The 18,523-nt window shown below is 40.0% G+C and overlaps 3 protein-coding genes across 5 annotated transcripts in view; 1 reads left to right on the plus strand and 2 right to left on the minus strand.

Moving 5' to 3' along the window:
• Positions 1-954, plus strand: part of rcn3 (reticulocalbin 3, EF-hand calcium binding domain) — a 30,105-nt gene extending 29,151 nt beyond the window's left edge. For both annotated transcript variants that reach the window (XM_013132708.4, XM_013132706.4), the window contains exon 8: positions 732-954. In XM_013132708.4, coding sequence (XP_012988162.1) covers positions 732-842 — 111 coding nt within the window. In that variant the 3' untranslated portion in view covers positions 843-954. The remainder of the gene's footprint in view (positions 1-731) is intronic.
• On the minus strand, positions 928-5,643 carry nosip (nitric oxide synthase interacting protein). 2 transcript variants are annotated; one of them, XM_010906175.5, is made up of 10 exons: positions 5,536-5,643; positions 5,286-5,381; positions 5,096-5,201; positions 4,924-5,005; positions 3,351-3,486; positions 2,762-2,940; positions 2,117-2,233; positions 1,886-1,956; positions 1,619-1,727; positions 928-1,186 (listed from the first exon to the last, which is right to left on the minus strand). In XM_010906175.5, exons 2-10 carry the CDS (start codon positions 5,353-5,355, stop codon positions 1,115-1,117), a joined length of 942 nt encoding a protein of 313 aa, XP_010904477.2. In that variant the 5' UTR covers positions 5,356-5,381; positions 5,536-5,643; the 3' UTR covers positions 928-1,114.
• Positions 5,644-10,329: 4,686 nt separating this feature from the next.
• The window catches only part of LOC105031628 (acidic repeat-containing protein), a 10,470-nt gene continuing 2,276 nt past the window's right edge, over positions 10,330-18,523 (minus strand). The window contains exons 2-6 of the mRNA XM_010906177.5: positions 17,087-17,250; positions 16,854-16,922; positions 16,022-16,073; positions 13,468-13,504; positions 10,330-10,691 (exon numbers count right to left, since the gene is read on the minus strand). Coding sequence (XP_010904479.2) covers positions 10,658-10,691; positions 13,468-13,504; positions 16,022-16,073; positions 16,854-16,922; positions 17,087-17,250 — 356 coding nt within the window. The 3' untranslated portion in view covers positions 10,330-10,657. The remainder of the gene's footprint in view (positions 10,692-13,467; positions 13,505-16,021; positions 16,074-16,853; positions 16,923-17,086; positions 17,251-18,523) is intronic.

Below are 18,523 nucleotides of genomic sequence, written 5' to 3' on the forward strand. Positions count from 1 at the left end.
ATTCAGATGAAAGCATTTTTAAGCTACTGCTGCATCAAGGTAACTGTCAAAGGAAATTTTTCCCGAAATAGTCTAACTAGTTGAAAGGTGGAACAGGGTTGATAGGTTAGATGGCCCTAAATGGCGTAGCATTGCAAAAGGTGTAGAATAATACCTGGTACTGTATGCAAAAGTTCAATGCAGTGTTCAGCCAGCACACCAATAATGGCAGTCAACCCTTGCCTTCAGTGTTTTCTGCTTCGGTCTAGGGACAGTCACAACTAATGTTTTTATTTAATCTTTAACATTCAACTTGATCAAAATAAATATAATTATCTAGCAAGATTAATTTCCAAATGTCAAAAATGTATTTCTTTACCCTGCATTATAAAAAGAAATCACAGCAGAGCCAAGTGACTGTTTCAGGAAAAGCAACTTGCATGTGACAGTCACACTCAAAGTTGTACTTTGAGAGATTTTTATTTGAATGACATCAAGTACTTTGTCCAAAAAGGGGTGATATTCCTGTTATTCCAGTACTGACAGTTAAGGTCCAAATTCAAGTATTATAAGCATTTCAAGGACCGAAACCCTGTCCAAGTAATTTTACCATAGTCTTTTAACCATAGGTCAATACTTAAATGATTCATCTTTAACAACAATGTAACAAACTGTTTAATCAAAGCTGTGCTAGGTTAATTTTCTCTTACCTCACTACTCCCTTTATCTTACATATCAATCTCTTCTCTTAGGATGGCCGTCTCTCTCGATCAGAGGTAATGGACAAGCTGGAATTTCTGAAGACCAGCACGCTGACTGACTATGGAGGCATGAGGGTGGATGAGGTTCATGATGAACTCTGACCTTTTGCAAATGTCATCTCCATGTATCTAACCCAGGGAGAATTAAACCCATATTGTTCTTGTAACATATGAAACACACATTGAATCTATGTGAAAGTTCTTTATTTTGTTTGAATGTTTTGCAAAGAAATAAAATCTGTAACTTAATACTAAAAATTGACTTCTCAGACTCCATACAAGGAATACACAATCATATGTACAAATTAATCCATTTATACTTTCCCTCCACCATTAACCCCACTATATCCACCTTTACCGGCACTCTACAAATTTCACACCATCATAACAGGCCGGGCTTCTTTAGCTTTCAGTGTAACTCCAGAGCCTGCAAACCCAGTTCCGCCCTAAGAAAGAACACAGGAAGGAATATTGTTATTTTAATTTGCGTCAGACTAGGTTGAAAGTCCTTTCCAGTCTCTCACAGTACACCAGAGCGGTCTGCATTTTTGTGCATTTCTAGATTGTGGACTAAATAAACGACCTAATGGCGCCCTTTGCTGTTATCGCTCTCCTTACTTGAACAACTATGGCGAAGAAAAGGGTAAAGGACTACACCTGGGCCACTTGTCCAATTTGTTAAATAATTAAAGATAAATGTGATGAATGTTTAAAATGAAAACAGGAGTGGGACTTTAATACACTTTTTGTATCTTCAAAATAGAACAAATATAGATCCACACAGTAAAAACAAACAAGTGTGTTTCCCAATTTAAAAAGAACGTGAAAAAAATTACCCCAAATATTATTTTGACCCCAAGTCCTAAACGCCTACTCACCCGTTGCAGTGGGATGATGTCAGTCTCTTTGAGTTTGTCGCCGGTCAGTGGGTCAGTCATATCTTTCCTAATCAGCTTCTCCACACACTCCTGAGTGACCACGGCGCCGCTGACAGATAACGACAAAACATGAGTTGGATGGAAACATGAGTTGGACGACCGTAGGGGAGGAGACAAAACAGTGAACAGGAGAGAAACAGAGAAGTGTGTGGCTAGGCATAAAGGTGATCCTGTGAATGAAGTAAAACACTGGGGGGGTTCACTCACGAGGGCCTGAGAACGGCGCAGGGGACGCTGTTGCCCAGAACGTCTTTAGTTACAGCACACAGGTACCTCTCCTGGTAAACAACACAAATTATTAAGAGCACGCTCAGGAATTTAAATACATGGCAGTTCAAAAAGGGACAAATGGGAATGGAAAGAAATTAAATGGAAGCTAGGGACTTGAGAGATTGAGAGAAGTGTGCAGAGGCTGTGGTGTGGCCAGGGGGGGCTGACCTGGCGTGCGAGCAGGGCCACGCGATCCAGACTGGGGTCAAGGGGAGTGAAGCACACAGGGATCAGCTCATTCATCTTCAGGGGCCGCCCAGACATTGGACACACCACTGTCTTGCTCTGGCAAAGGGTGGAAGGGATAGAGAGATGGATTAGCCTGGGGCTGACAATGTTGGGTAAAAGGCTGGTGGATTTGCCATTTAGCAAAGTGATTAACCACAGTTTCTTCTGTTAACTTGCTCTTCAAAATGACAAAAAACTAATTTTATAAACGAAAGAGTTCAAATCGCCCTTATTGAGTCAAATTAATGTTAAACATGGGGGCAAGCTGGCATGAGGCAGATAACAGTGAGTGTAGAGACAGTGAATACATAAATGAGGTCAAAATGTCTGAGAACACTGTGACATGAACATTTGGACTAGCTGACAATCCCTTGACAGTGACATGCTCAACAACTGCTCCCTGCAAACACAAATATCAGGTCCTCCAATAAATAAACACATTGAACAGACAAAGTAGTTTAGAAAACAATAGATAAATTAAGGGAACAAGAAAGAGTGAGACAATTAGGTAAAGGGAAGGTGAAAAAAGGAATGAAAACAACAGCCTGGATTTGGGGCTAGACAAACACATTAGCGTGGACTCACAGGCTTTTTGAGCACGGTGGGCTTGGCCTCGGGTGTAAGACTGGGGATCCAGAAGCTGGGAAGGGTTTGGGCAGAGCTGGGGCCAGCGGCAGGATCACTGGAGTCAGCTTTGGACGTACCGGCTGATGCCCCCACAGCACTATGGCTGTCTGACTCTTTGGCTAGGCCTGAAGAAATAGCTTAGGGACAATTTGGTTTTAATCATTATTAGTTCAACTAATAATAATAATAATTAATAAACAAGGCCTTATTTACAATGATTGAAGTCAGTTTATGAATGAAATTCCATTACAATAGCTCAAAAATAAATCTGTTGTGACTAAAGCTTGGCAGATTTTTCAGTTCACTAAGAATACTTAAAAAGTAAAAGGAATATACAACTTATATTGACAAAACCGAACTTCACAACTGAAATAGTGAGATTTGATGAAATGTTTAATATGTTGCAAAACATTTTCCCAACAGAAAAAAATACTTGCCATTAAAACATGTTTTATTACTTCTTTCTCTGCCCTAACAATAGGCAAAGTTAACTCTATTTTCCCGTTCCACTATCCTACATCCATACCAAGCCAGTATCATACAATACCAGAGGTAAACGGGTTGATGGGTTTAGACACAATGCTGTTTTCCCTGGTCTTAAACCTCTCAGCTATCCCCCTCTCCTCTGATCTGGACTCCAGACGGCTGTCACTCTTCTGAGTCTGTTTCTGCTTCTCGTAGGCCTAAGACCATAGGTCACAGGGGATATAAAAGAAACTAAACTAAAAATACAGACTTGTATACAGAAATCAGTGGTTTTAATAAATTATGTTTCTAGCTGTAATACAGTGAAAATTCATTGTGACTAATATAGATAGATAGATGTATATCTACACTCACCTAAAGGATTATTAGGAACACCATACTAATACTGTGTTTGACCCCCTTTCGCCTTCAGAACTGCCTTAATTCTACATGGCATTGATTCAACAAGGTGCTGAAAGCATTCTTTAGAAATGTTGGCCCATATTGATAGGATAGCATCTTGCAGTTGGTGGAGATTTGTGGGATGCACATCCTAGGCACGAAGCTCCCATTCCACCTCATCCCAAAGATGCTCTATTAGTTTGAGATCTGGTGACTGCGGGGGCCATTTCAGTACAGTGAACTCATTGTCATGTTCAAGAAACCAATTTGAAATGATTTGAGCTTTGTGACATGGTGCATTATCCTGCTGGAAGTAGCCATCAGAGCATGGGTACATGGTGGTCATAAAGGGATGGACATGGTCAGAAACAATGCTCAGGTACGCCGGGGCATTTAAAATATGCCCAATTGGCACTAAGGGGCCTAAAGTGTGCCAAGAAAACATCCCCCACACCATTACACCACCACAACCAGCATGCACAGTGGAAACAAGGCATGATGGATCCATGTTCTCATTCTGTTTACGCCAAATTTTGATTCTACCATCTGAATGTCTCAACAGAAATCGAGACTCATCAGACCAGGCAACATTCTTCCAGTCTTCAACTGTCCAATTTTGGTGAGCTTGTGCAAATTGTAGCCTCTTTTGCCTATTTGTAGTGGAGATGAGTGGTACCCGGTGGGGTCTTCTGCTGTTGTAGCCCATCCGCCTCAAGGTTGTGCATGTTGTGGCTTCACAAATGCTGTGCTGCATACCTCGGTTGTAACGAGTGGTTATTTCAGTCAAAGTTGCTCTTCTATCAGCTTGAATCAGTCGGCCCATTCTCCTCTGACCTCTAGCATCAACAAGGCATTTTCGCCCACAGGACTGCCGCATACTGGATGTTTTTCCCTTTTCACACCATTCTTTGTAAACCCTAGAAATGGTTGTGCGTGAAAATCCCAGTAACTGAGCAGATTGTGAAATACTCAGACCGGCCTGTCTGGCATCAACAACCATGCCACGCTCAAAATTGCTTAAATCACCTTTCTTTCCCATTCTGACATTCAGTTTGGAGTTCAGAAGATTGTCTTGACCAGGACCACACCCCTAAATGCATTGAAGCAACTGCCATGTGATTGGTTGATTAGATAATGGCATTAACGAGAAATTGCACAGGTGTTCCTAATAATCCTTTAGGTGAGTGTATATCTATATTAGACATCCATGTGAGTATTTCACACACAAGGAGCACTGGGAAAGCCAGACTTGCCTTCATTTTTTTGGCGATTTCTTTTTTCTGGTGGAGTATGTATTCCAGAATAGCCTGTTTTTCATACAAGTACCCGTCCGGCCTGGAGATACAACAGTTACACTAATATTACGACACTAGGACGCTATATACACACATGATCACATATTTTTCTGTGTGGGATCTGACTTACGTAACAACGGGGTCCCTACAAGTCTGAAGAGAAAGGCAGCAACAGTCAAAGTCCTTGATTGCATCCTTTCCCAAACGCACACTTTGAGTTCCGTAACCCGATGCCGCTGTGTAGAAACGGGGCAACTGATGAGAATGGTTGCTAGCATACCGTAGATCTCGAACGTTAACCAAAAGTTGCGGAGACTCACCAGTGTCCTTCCTTTTCTCGTGGTAGGTATAAACTGCTCCTGCCGTGCAATTCTTCCCATGTCGAGTCATTATTCGCCAGGGTAATTAAATAACGACTTTTGAAACAATAACATTGGCACGTTAAATATCGTAACGGAGCAGACAAAATGTAAATACGACTTAAACGTAGCTAGCTAATGATAAAGCTTTGCTTAATAAATCAACCATTCCCATAACATAACACTAACATTTGAAAACCATGATTCTTACCTTTGAAAAGCTGAAGTAGTTGCTAAATATAAATGTAAAAAATCGAAGATAGAAACAACGTTTACAAAGCGAGCATCATATCAGCGTCTTGTGAGCAACATAACTTCCGGGTCACGAAAATTATGAAGATTTCAAAATAAAGGAGGCCAACAAATAACGTTAAAACTGATATAAATTGTAGCACACCATTCCCTATTATTACACAGGTTTTTCTTACTCTATACACTCTCCTTAACATTTCCTACATTGATTTCTCCAGTGGTGTAGTGGGGGGTATACGCAGATATACGCTGTATACCCACTTTTTTTGTCAGCTGCCAGTGTGTACACTCACTTCTTACCAGGGGTGGGTAGTAACGCGTTACAAGTAACGCAAATGAGTAGTACTTCACAAAGGAAGAATAATATTCTAAGGTGAAGCACATTGAGAAATAGAGATGGAGTAAACTATTGTTGTAAAAATTTCATATTTTAAAAATGAGTTGATGAATCCGTGATGATGTACTTATTGTTAATTTGCTGGTGTTCATTAGTTATACATGGTCTTGTTGCGCTAAATCCAGCAACACTATATTTTCCAACTCCTCCCCCATTGCAACACATTGTAAGACACGGGGATACTATGGCATCATAGAGCAAAAACTATTCTATAAGCCGCAGTGAATGTCCATCCATCCATCTTCTTCCGCTTCATCCGGGGCCGGGTCGCGGGGGCAGCAGTCTAAGCAGGGATGCCCAGACTTCCCTCTCCCCAGACACTTCCTCTAGCTCTTCCGGGGGGACACCGAGGCGTTCCCAGGCCAGCCGGGAGACATAGTCCCTCCAGCGTGTCCTAGGTCTTCCCCGGGGTCTCCTCCCGGTGGGATGGGACCGGAACAGCTTCCCAGGAAGGCGTTCCGGAGGCATCCGAAAAAGATGCCCAAGCCACCTCAGCTGACCCCTCTCGATGTGGAGGAGCAGCGGCTCTACTCTGAGCTCCTCCCGGGTGACCGAGCTTCTCACCCTATCTCTAAGGGATAGCCCGGCCACCCTGCGGAGAAAGCTCATTTCGGCCGCCTGTATCCGGGATCTTGTCCTTTCGGTCATGACCCAAAGCTCATGACCATAGGTGAGAGTAGGAACGTAGATTGACTGGTAAATCGAGAGCTTCGCCTTGCGGCTCAGCTCTTTCTTCACCACGACAGACCGATACATCGACTGCATTACTGCAGAAGCTGCACCGATCCGTCTGTCAATCTCCCGTTCCATCCTTCCCTCACTCGTGAACAAGACCCCTAGATACTTAAACTCCTCCACTTGAGGCAGGCACTCTCCACCAACCTGAAGTGGGCAAGCCACCCTTTTCCGACTGAGGACCATGGCCTCGGATTTGGAGGTACTGATTTTCATCCCCACCGCTTCACACTCGGCTGCAAACCGTCCCAGCGCATGCTGAAGGTCCTGGTTAGAAGGGGCCAACACGACAACATCATCTGCAAAGAGCAGATGCGAAATTGTGTGGTCCCCAAACCTGACACCCTCCGGCCCCTGGCTGCGCCTAGAAATTCTGTCCATAAAAATTACAAACAGAACCGGTGACAAAGGGCAGCCCTGCCGGAGTCCAACATGCACTGGGAACAAGTCTGACTTACTGCCGGCAATGCGGACCAAGCTCCTGCTTCGGTTGTACAGGGACCTGACAGCCCTTAGCAAAGGACCCAGGACCCCATATTCCCCAAGCACCCTCCACAAGATGCCGCGAGGGACACAGTCGAATGCCTTTTCCAAATCCACAAAACACATGTGGATTGGTTGGGCAAATTCCCATGAACCAATAATACGGTAATGTTAAATCTTACTTGTGAAAAGTAATCCCCCGAGCCCTGCTTTCGATGGTCCGCCGATATGAGCAGGAGTATGCTCCACAGTGCTCTGGCATCGTTGCTTCTGCTGCTACGCAAATAGGAGTATGACCGGTCAAACATGGCGGCCCTATTTCTCGCGCCCCAGCAGCCAATGCGGCGTCTACTCTTTATTATGTCTATGGCTACATGGACTAGAGTATTTTCTCTCATGCAATTAAGTTGAGCAGTTTTTCCCCTAGTGGGCACACCAAGTATTTGGTTAGGCATATGTCAAGAAACTGCAGTTGTATAAATGCATGATAGCCAATATCGCAAACCTGTGGGAAGGTACTGCAGTGAAACCAAATTTGAGAGATGTTTAGCTAGGAAGGAAGACACATTTGTCAATATGTTATATGGTTTATAGTTCTTTCACGCAAGGGACCATGTTGCACATTTGATGTCTTTGATTGTGTTTGTGGATGTTTGTGTTTTCAAAATGTTCACCTTGTTTTTGATAAATATTACAGTATGCAACTCCTTATCGAAGTGTATTATAGATCCATCCATTCTACCAATTCTTTATTTTTCTATGATGGCTAGTGCGGGTTCAGGATGGTGCATCCTGTGTTCGTATTTGTCATTGTTCTGCATTCACTCATGGTGTCACACTTCCATTGACTTAATGAAGTGAAAGTAAGGGGGTATGTTTGATATGATAATGTATTATTATTGGAAAGATTTGAGCTTAGGGCTCAAAACAAATCAAATTGGTACTTATAAAGAGTTACATGAAAAATTTAGTTAGGGTTAGGGTTAGAACAAGGTTGGGGAGAACAAGTTTTTTATACACTGCCGAATTTGCAGGTTTTCCTACTTACAAAGCATGTAGAGGTCTGTCATTTTTATTATAGGTACACTTCAACTGTGATAGACGGAATCTAAAACAAAAATTCAGAAAATCACATTGTATGATTTTTTTATAATTAATTATTGCATGACATAAGTATTTGATCACCTACCAACCAGTAAGAATTCCGGCTCTCACAGACCTGTTAGTTTTTCTTTAAGAAGCCCTCCTGTTCTCCACTCATTACCTGTATTTACTGCACCTGTTTGAACTTGTCACCTGTATAAAAGACACCTGTCCACACACTCAATCAAACAGACTCCAACCTCTCCACAATGGCCAAGACCAGAGAGCTGTGTAAGGACATCAGGGATAAAATTGTAGACCTGCACAAGGCTGGGATGGGCTACTGGACAATAGGCAAGCAGCTTGGTGAGAAGGCAACAACTGTTGGCGCAATAATATGTCCTAGTTATGTCCTTTTTATTAAGTTTTCTGTGCTCCGTGCCTGTGTCCTGCCTCCTACAAGCAACGTTAAAATGGCTCTTCATAGTTTTGATTAGATGTAAATGCAAAATTAACCACTGGGAAATTCTAACATATACTTCATAGGTCACCTGAAGTGGTTGGTGCTGCCATTTAGTATAATAAAGCCTTAGACATAGAGGTGTGTCTATAGATTCACAATCTTAATGGACATTCCAAAGGACTAAATGACATGCAAAAGACCCAAGTTGTGATGATTTCTGGGTCTGGGGCGCCCTCTACTGACGTGCGTGGGATCCGCCGGTCTGGCTCCCCTGTTTTCTGAAACCACTGTTCTCCACAGCTCTCTGCCGGCGCTAATTACTAATGCCCAACACCTGTGTTTCACAATTATAATGGCCCGCAGCAGTCCAGGATGCTGTGGGTTATTGTTTCTCTGTGGACAACCGATCGACGGCAGACGTAAACGCTACGTCCTCCCTGTCGTGGTTTCATTGGACTCTTATATGCTGTGCGCTGTTATTTTGGTTGATCTAGACATTTCCCTTTGTTCTGGTTTCCACGGCATTGTAAGTGTTTGCTTTTCGTTTAGTTGAGTAATAAAGGATCGAAAAGCACCCTCCTGCATTCGACTCCTTCTACCTACCATCACACAAGTGCAAAAGACCTAAATGATTTATCATACACAACACTTAATGAATGTGCCTGTATAATAATTTAATAATTCATAGTGTATGGTCAGAATTTTCTATTCTGACATATTTATTGCAATCTTAAAGGACAGTGACTTTTTCTGACTGTTGAAATGAGTCCATTCTGCTGTTAGTTCTGAGAATTTTAACATCTTAGTGAGAAACCATCTGTCTATTGAAACTCTGTACTTTAGCTAAATTAATATTCAGAAAACGTGATTCATGTAAACAATGTGTGCAAGGCAAAAGGCAAAACCATGTATACAAGGAAGTAGGGTTTTGGAGAAAATTATGGAAATATACTTGATTTTTTTCTCACTGATGTCTGTCATGTCTTGTCTTTATCAATAAAGCCTCTCAAACCCTGGAAGCTGACCTGAATCTTCTTCATTATTGACCTTTCTTAACACTTCAGTGGAATTATTTATGGATATCGGACAGAACCAATATTTAAACCATGTCTCTTTCAAGCAAGTGAGCCTGGAAGACCACTGAAGCCATTCTGATATGTCTGGCTTTTCAGCCCTTATTTTACTAGGTAAGTGTGACTGAGATTGCATTTTCATTTTCGGCAATGATGTGGAGTTAGGGTTAATTGCCATGTCCGTTCAGGAATTTGATCTAACAATGGTACTGGTCATGTAAATTATTATTGTGTCCTACCCCTTACAACATTTCTTTAATCTGGTGTGTGCATCAGATTGCAATGTGTCATAAAAATGGACCACATTGCATTTGATGATATCTCTTCATCCAGTTATTTGACCTGTGACTTTTCACATGATATTGTAGCTGGCAGGGTGGAGAAGCAAACCTGAGTATCTGGTGTAGACTGTTCACTCATATCCCAGTGATGCATTGAATTTCTCTGTCCTAAATGTTGAAGTGTGTTATATAATGAGTTTCACAAAAATATGACAAGTAAAATAAGAAACAACAGTGCAACTGTTTAAAACTTCTCCTTTTGTTTATTTCATTCAACCTGCTGTGTTCAAGCAACACAGTTATGAGTTCAAATGGATGTTCCTGAGAATACCATAAACCTGTCATTATACAATAACCCAGATTAAATCTGAATTTAAGTAGTTATAGGCTATGCATAATATCCAATACATCTATAAAAACTCTCTAGTGTCGTGTGCATGTTTGTGGTGTTCTTATTCCCCAAAAATACAGATAACTTATTGAAAGTTAAAATAATGACAGTTAATCGAAGAGATAATACAATCTCCTGGCTGTATCTTCTTTGGCCACATGGTGGCGAGAGGGGCTTATTCATCATCTTCAAAGACATCAGCTACAGTCCTAAAGGGGAGAATAGTGCCATGGGTTTATGTTACTTTAGTAGTTCATCAATCTTAAAAACTATCGCATCTGCGCTTGTAACTCACACCCGTTTTGAGAAGTTCATAGGGCATGACTAGTGCTATACATGGGATGTTAATTCCAGGGGTCATTTCATGTAAATGGACTGCTATTAATCAGTGGTGTAGTGGAAGGTATATGCAGGTATACGCCGTATACCCACTTTTTTGTCAGCGGGCATAGCGTATACTGACTTCTTACTGAGGCGTATGAATGTAGTTAGGTGAACGTATATGCAATATACATTATTTTTGTGGTAGATAAAGCATGCAAAAAGTAGCATACATGGTTATTTAGAACCTCTTGTTACTTCACTTCAGTCAAATATTTTTGCCTGTCAGAATATTCAGGGTTAAGCCTATGGAAATTGTATTTCCATAGGCTTAACGTTACTTCCGAAAAACATTATGAAAAGAACTCATCAAACAACTTTGTAATTTGTCCAACCAAATAAACATAGTCAAGCAGCAGACAAAACAAACAGCTCTGCTGGTGGTGCACTTCCAGATTTTGAAAGATTTTAAAAGCAACCGGATCCTCCTTGATACAGACTTGGTACCTCCATTGGTACAGACTGTACCATACAATATATCAGTAAATTACATATTGTTGCCTTAAATCAATTTGTCAATGTTGTGGTTTGGCAGTATTCCCTCGTTAACTGCCTTAGCTAGCTGTTGACCCTCCTTTTCCAGGAGGCCCATACGGAAAATAAATGTATTTTAAATATATTTTTCAATACATTTGGAAAATATATTTCTGAACACATTTGGAAAATATATTCCTAAATAAATTTGGTAAATATATGTCAAAATGTTTGAAATTGGCCGCTTGAATATATTTATAAAAGATTTATAATATATTTAAATAATACATGGTCACATTGGACACCCTGTCTTTTGAACCTGCAGCCTTATGTTCCTCATTCAGACACACTAACCACTAACCCAAACAGGATTAGCTCATTAGTAAGGGGCAAGTCTTTAAAGGGCAAGTTTAATATAGTATGTTAGAATATATTTATGACCATAAGATGAAATGTATTTTTGTAATGTATATCTATAAAATGTGTTTCAACACCTAAATGTGACATAATAAATGAGTTGGAAATTACATTTAATCTTTTTACTTTTTCACAGGATCTGAAAAATGTATTTTAATATTGGCTTCAAAATAAATTTTGTAATGTATTTCCTATACAAAATACATATTGTAATGAGGCATTTTTGACGTGAAATACATTTGGACCAAACTGAAAAGTATTTATACATTTTCAAATACATTTTGGAATAAAAGCTGATATATATTTTGATAGCTGAAATGTACTTTGAATAAAGTTAAATGTATTTATACATTTTTAAATACATTTCAGAGTAAAAGGTGAAATACATTTTGATACCTGAAATGTATTTTGAATAAAGATAAATGTATGCATACATTATTAAATACATTTCAGATTAAAAGGTGAAAAACATGTTGATACCTGAATTTATTCGATATATATTTATCATATATTCTATTTTTGCATTGCATATCCCATATGGGGGGGGGGGGTCACATTGACCGGTCATGACCCCCTGTCCCCACCCCCTGATTACAGTATACCTACTTCTCCGGGCACCATTACACCACTGGTAGTAATGCCAAAAAAGGCTTCTTGTATACTTGTATAGACATGTCAGTTGCTCATAGTAGCATTGAGGAATAGGATCTCAGATTGCACTGCCTTGCCAGAGACATTCTGGATTTTTTGTGTAAGTAATTGGAAAAACAAATGGAATAATGTAATAATTTTGAGAGTGGAAAAATGTCTGTGGGTAACAAAAAGGAACACTATATGACATACCTGCCAACATTTGGTTTTCAAAATCCGGGAGATTTGGGGGGTGGGGGGTGTAAGTATTATTTACATTGCAATATCAATGATAACACAACTTCCTTTATTAATATTTATTATATTTTTTATTTGTGTGTGCCTCTTCTGCGCGATGGTGCCGCTGTGTTTTAATGTGCTGGGTAATGTCATTTTTACCGCCGTGCGCTACATTAAAATCAATGCGACAAACCTTACAAAAAGCGTGGATATGTTGTCGATATGACTCGGTAAGATGCATGTAAATTGTTGCGTCCAACACTGTTGAAATTTACAGCTATATTTTTTCTTTGCGGGAACACCGCCTTCACCTGCCATTATTATCGCTCGCTTTCGGGTCTGAACTTTCCGCCAAGCTTGCGCAGAGATCAACTTCGCAACTGGGTTATAGGTTGCCAGGTTGAGGTGACAAACGTGTTGAAAATTGTATGGTGTGGGGATTGTGTGAATATTATGCTTTTCATACAAGATCTGGCAACTAGTCAACATTAGACAAACATATTGTTCCGATTATTTATAAAGGGGTTTGGGCCATGCAAATTACGGGAGTTTCCCGGGAAAAACGGGAGTGTTGGCAGGTATGCCTTATGAAGTAACATTTCGACAGATGAACACAGCTCGTGTTTATGCATAATTACTCTGATGAAATGTATATGACAAAATAAACCTAGGCTTACAGAGATCTTACTAAATAGGGTTAACATGGAATTGATATAGTCTAATTCTACAACCACAAAAAAAGAACATTATCAAGTGATATATTTAGATTGAATAAAAAGATTTGTCAAATGAAATGTCAGTATATATATGACAGTAGGGGCATTATAAGTGCAAGTGGCTTACTTGTAGATTGATCCAGTCATCTCGTCCAGAAAACCACCTTGAGGAGTAAAAACACAGTTAATCTACTGTTTCTGCTGCCTGGCATTTAATCCCAAACAATCCTCTAATGCTGGAAAATTACAAGGTTTCTTCTCCAAAATGTTTCTCCATCTCATTTCCAAAAAAGTTGGCATGCTGCGTAAAATGCTAATAAAAACAGAATGCAACGATGTGCAAATAATGTATCACTATTGTCACGGTTGTAGGTATAGGCAGGACACAAGGTGCAGAGCAGAGGGGTATACTACGAATCGAGGTAACTGGTTTATCGAGGTAACTTCAGGAGTAATTTAGTTACGTCGGGTGTAACTTCCCGATTAACCCATACTACGAAAGGATATGAATATGTTTTAGCCATGATTGATGTCATGGTAATTAACGCTGCATCTCTAAACTGCTCCAAGCAGGTTATCTTCATGGTTAACTCGATGTTACCCTACATAAGTACCGCCCTTCTGCCCACAAAAAGCCCGGCTTATTTCGAAGACCCAATCGACATTGCCGTATGGATTGTGAGAGGCTCACTCCACAGGACGAGGGTGTTTAGAGACCGTGTAACTCCTCTAGTTTACCGTGTAACTCCTCTAGTTATTTTTTCTAATAAACATATCGATTCTCATCTGAGGTAATTCCGTACCTTTGTCTTCATTCCCACTTGCCACTCAGGAGTGGAGTAATGCCCTCACTTAAACAGACAGTTTGCCTTGCCTCCGGACATTTCATGTATTCCATCGGTGATGCCAAGGTGGTACTTGCTCTCACTAAACTGATTGATGCATTTATTGTGTTCCCTGACCAGATATCCTTTTCATGTGATCGCAAGTAATTCGCAAAAAATACTTGGTCTATTTTTAATATGCATAAGATGGGCCTAGACAATATACAGGACAAATTATTTTCTCCATAGGAATCCCGAGGATTGACTGTAAGCACATCCCCATTAGAGCACCCCTGGGAGAACATGGGGGGGGGGGTTATGTGAATAGAAAGTCATTTCACAACATTCATGTTGAGGTATTTGATCATTAAATTCAAACAGGGAGCATTACAACCTATGTGATTTATGGAGTAAATCTTAAATCATTAACAGTGAGGAATGGGTCAATTACAGAGATGTAGCCCATGTGTATGTCATAAGTGAATTATCTTAATTGTTTCCACATATTTAGATAGACTATTTAACTTGTCCTTAATTTACATCTCAATCATGGGCTACTACAAATAAAAGAAGAGTCTGTAAGATAACATATGACCAGCTCTTACAAATTTACTCTGTCGGCAATGCGCTGCCAACAAGCCTCCCTGCTTTGCTGGCCGCCACAGTGTGAGATTTAGCCGTTAACTTTCCTTTATACCCTTCATATCCTCACATTATAAATGTGCATTCTTCCAGGGAAGAATATGGAGCACGAGCCATTGTGCAAAAACTCAGCTTGCGTTGCCCTTTTAAGTTAACACAGAGTCAACTAACAAACATCTTAATCATCATCGTAGTACCGTTTAACACCACATTAGGCAATCAGAGTTTGTCAACCCTGACTTTCCTTAATAACTCCAAGTTAAATCTGAGTAGGTTGAACTCCCTTCGTAGTATACCCCTCAGGAGTGGGAAGTAATTCCTTTTATTACTTCTTCTACAGCAATAAAAACAATACAAGTTGCAGATAACCACATATTTTTTGTTTCATAATGCACCAAATGTTTTCAACGGGTTGCAGTTCTGGACTGCAGACAGGCCAGTTTAGCACCCAGACTATATTACTATGGAGCTGTGCTTTTGTAACACGTGCAGAATGTGGTTTGGTGTTTTCTTGCTGAAATAAGCAAGGCCTTCCCTGAAAAAGCATGTGCTGCTCCAAAACCTGTATATATTGTTCAGCATTAAGGGTGCCTTCACAGATGTGCAAATCACCCATGCCATGTGCACTAATGCACCTCCAAACCATCACGGATGCTGGCTTTTGAATTGTGCACTGACAAAATGCTGATGGTCCCTCACCTCTATGAGTCCGAAGTAACCGATGTCCATGATTCCCAAAAATTATTTCACATGATTTTAAATATTTACAATTCTGAAATTTTGTCAGACCACAGGACAGTTTTGCACTTCACCTCAGTCCATCTTAAATGGGCTTGGGACCTGAATCTTGTTTATTTATGTTTTTTTTCTTTGCATGGCAGAGTTATAACTTGCATTTGTGGATGCAGCGACTTATTACTATTTTCTGTTGAATAAAGGGCTTAAATGATTTGCACATCATTGCGATCTGTTTTTATTTACATTTAATATTGTGTTCCAACTTTTTTGTAAATGGGGTTTTATGCCCAATTTAAAGTTATGGCCGTGCCTCATGGCAGCAACTCCACATAATGTTTTGGAGAGGTGAAGATCAAGATATGTGTCCTCAAAAGCACAACTAGAACTTGCAGTTGATAGACCTACCACAAGGAGTCTCTAGAGTGTTGTGAGAGAAGGCATTTCATATCATCAGGATGTCCCACTGTTTTTTCTTACCTGGTTGGCAAATGGTGCTGCAAACAGGACATACGTAGCAGTAGTTGCAGATCTAAAGAAAGAAGTAGAAGTGGGGTAAGTCAAAGGAGAAGCACAAAGGAAGTTATTTACTAATTATAATAATGATCGCATCATTGGATATAAATGGAGAGAAAAGCTTATCTGACTGTCAGTGGATCATCTTAATATGTATATATCAATAAAAAAATACCAAATCATCCAAATATTAAGCTCAGCTTCCTATATCTGTGGAGCATGCGATTGCTAATCACAACATTGTTACAATAAAATGTGAACTCTCCCAGTCAAACCATCTTTCAGAGTCAAAGAGATCATTAATTAGTAATGTTAACAGAGTAATGGGTTGGTCTTGTCTTTCAATGTAGACAGCTGGACTGTTCAGAGGCCCGCATTCCAAAGAAGTCCCAGTATCTAGAATGGATTTGTCATTTCTGCTTAACTGAAAGTTGACCAGCAAGGTTTGACTGTCTCACTTATAGCTTCTTAAAAGAGAATATTGAGGGTTTTTTGTTTTATACAGTTTGTTCAGTTTATTCAGACTGTTATTTAATTGGACCAAGGAAAAACTTTTTCTTGTTAATTCTGAAGTGGAAATTATTGAATTGAGCATTAGGTTTTGACTAGCTGTATAGTAACCTAGCTGTATAGTAACCTAGCTGTATAGTAACCTAGCTGTATAGTAACCTAGCTGTATAGTAACCTAGCTGTATAGTAACCTAGCTGTATAGTAACTAGCCTGTGCAGTAAACCCAGTCAATCGCATGGTCATACTGTCTAGCTTAATAGTGTTTGAACGGGATCAGGGTCTTACATGGCAGGTGTCGCAGTGTTCAGACTTGTCCCCTTCAGCACAAGGGCACTTGTCACAGGTATCACAGTGCTGAGAGAAGAGAGAGAGGTGAGAGAAAGGGAGATGAGAGAGAATAGAATTGACAAATTGTGTACCTTTATTAAAAAGGGAGAGTATAAATGAATTGGAAAGTATAAATTTTTTGCAATATTTTGAAACACAAAGTGGGGTCCCATTGAGATTGTTAGACCTACCTCGCAGTGTTCACAGTATGAACAGAGGGATCCTTTGTGATATTGTTCATCATCATCGTCATCATCATCGTCGTCATCGTCATCATCATCGTCATCATCATCATCATTATCAATGCCATCATCATCGTCATCATCATCGCCATCACCATCATCACCGGCAGCCTCTGTAAAATACAGAAAGTTATTTTACATCATAACACTTGAGTATATCCTGACATGGTGTTTGTGTTTTACTTTGCGTAGGGGATAGTCGAACAGAATGGCAGTGTAAATTACTGGACTAAAAGCTCATTCTCCCTAGTCATGCATGCCTTCACTAGGATCTCATGATACAAAAGACAGAAAAAAATCTGAACAACGTACTCACCTACAGAAACAGAACTTACAGCCCCATCACAAATCACTGCACATACTATCTCCCAGAACATGCTTGTGCATGTTGTACATGGACAAATCCACACAGGTAGATTATTGTGCACACATTAATCCACACAGGTAGGTTATGGTACACACCCAAATCCACACAGGTAGGTTATGGTACATGTCCAAATCCACACAGGTAGATTATCGTACATGGGCAAATCCACACAGGTAGATTATCATACACACACAAATCCACACAGGTAGATTATCCTACACACACAAATCCACATAGGTAGGTTATTGTAAAAGTGCAAATCCACATAGGTAGATTTTCCCACACACATAAATGCAGACAAGCACAAACTCCTCTAGATAATTTTTTCCCCCTAAGATATCCCATAGGTTCACAGTATAACCTGACAAGTGTAAGACCCAGTAAACCAATGAAACCATCCTGTTCTTTGGGGACGGCCAGCGGTTTGAGCATCTGACCATTAACCAAAAGGTTTCTGGATTGAAACCCTGAGCATCAATGTGAAAATGCTGTAATTCTGTACTTGATTAGAACAATTAAACCTAATTATAAGCATATAATAGCAAAATGACAAAAATATGACTATGCTATAGCATTGCACACAAGACAGACTCCATGAATGAATCACCTCACCCCAGCAAAAACAGAAGTACATCCATGCATCTCATCATGGTCGAATTATTTATTCTTTAATTGAAAGTGGGGTTAGAGGGACATCATCAGAGAGGATATTTTGCCACAGTTTTTTTTACACTCAAAGGGCTCGTTTCACAGACATCAAAATAAAAAGAAAAGAAAGAAAATGCATATATAAAGAACATACAGAACATTTATAAACTGTATTCATGCAACACCTGGGTTAACAGCCATCTCTTGTCAGTTGGTTCACAGATGTTTCTCTCTTTTTCCAAATAAATGTTTTTCTTCAAAATGTGAAAAATCAACATTTACAGTAAGTACCAGGGCTAGATGTTGCCCTCACACACAATATTTTTTTTTGCTTTAGAAGTCTCCCCAAATATTTTAAATCTGTAATCGAT

The sequence above is a fragment of the Esox lucius genome, chromosome 11 (assembly GCF_011004845.1).
Source record: "Esox lucius isolate fEsoLuc1 chromosome 11, fEsoLuc1.pri, whole genome shotgun sequence".
In the NCBI taxonomy this organism is placed as follows: Eukaryota; Metazoa; Chordata; class Actinopteri; order Esociformes; family Esocidae; genus Esox; species Esox lucius.

What these genes read in the sequence shown, in the direction of transcription:
- nosip (XM_010906175.5), bottom strand. Translation starts at nt 5,355, where the DNA reads ATGACTCGACATGGGAAGAATTGCACGGCAGGAGCAGTTTATACCTAC. An exon ending in AAATCGCCAAAAAAATGAAG is followed by an intron (nt 3,487 to 4,923) that starts GCAAGTCTGGCT and finishes CTATGGTCTTAG; the next exon opens with GCCTACGAGAAGCAGAAACA. An exon ending in CATCAACCCGTTTACCTCTG is followed by an intron (nt 2,941 to 3,350) that starts GTATTGTATGAT and finishes ATTGTCCCTAAG; the next exon opens with CTATTTCTTCAGGCCTAGCC.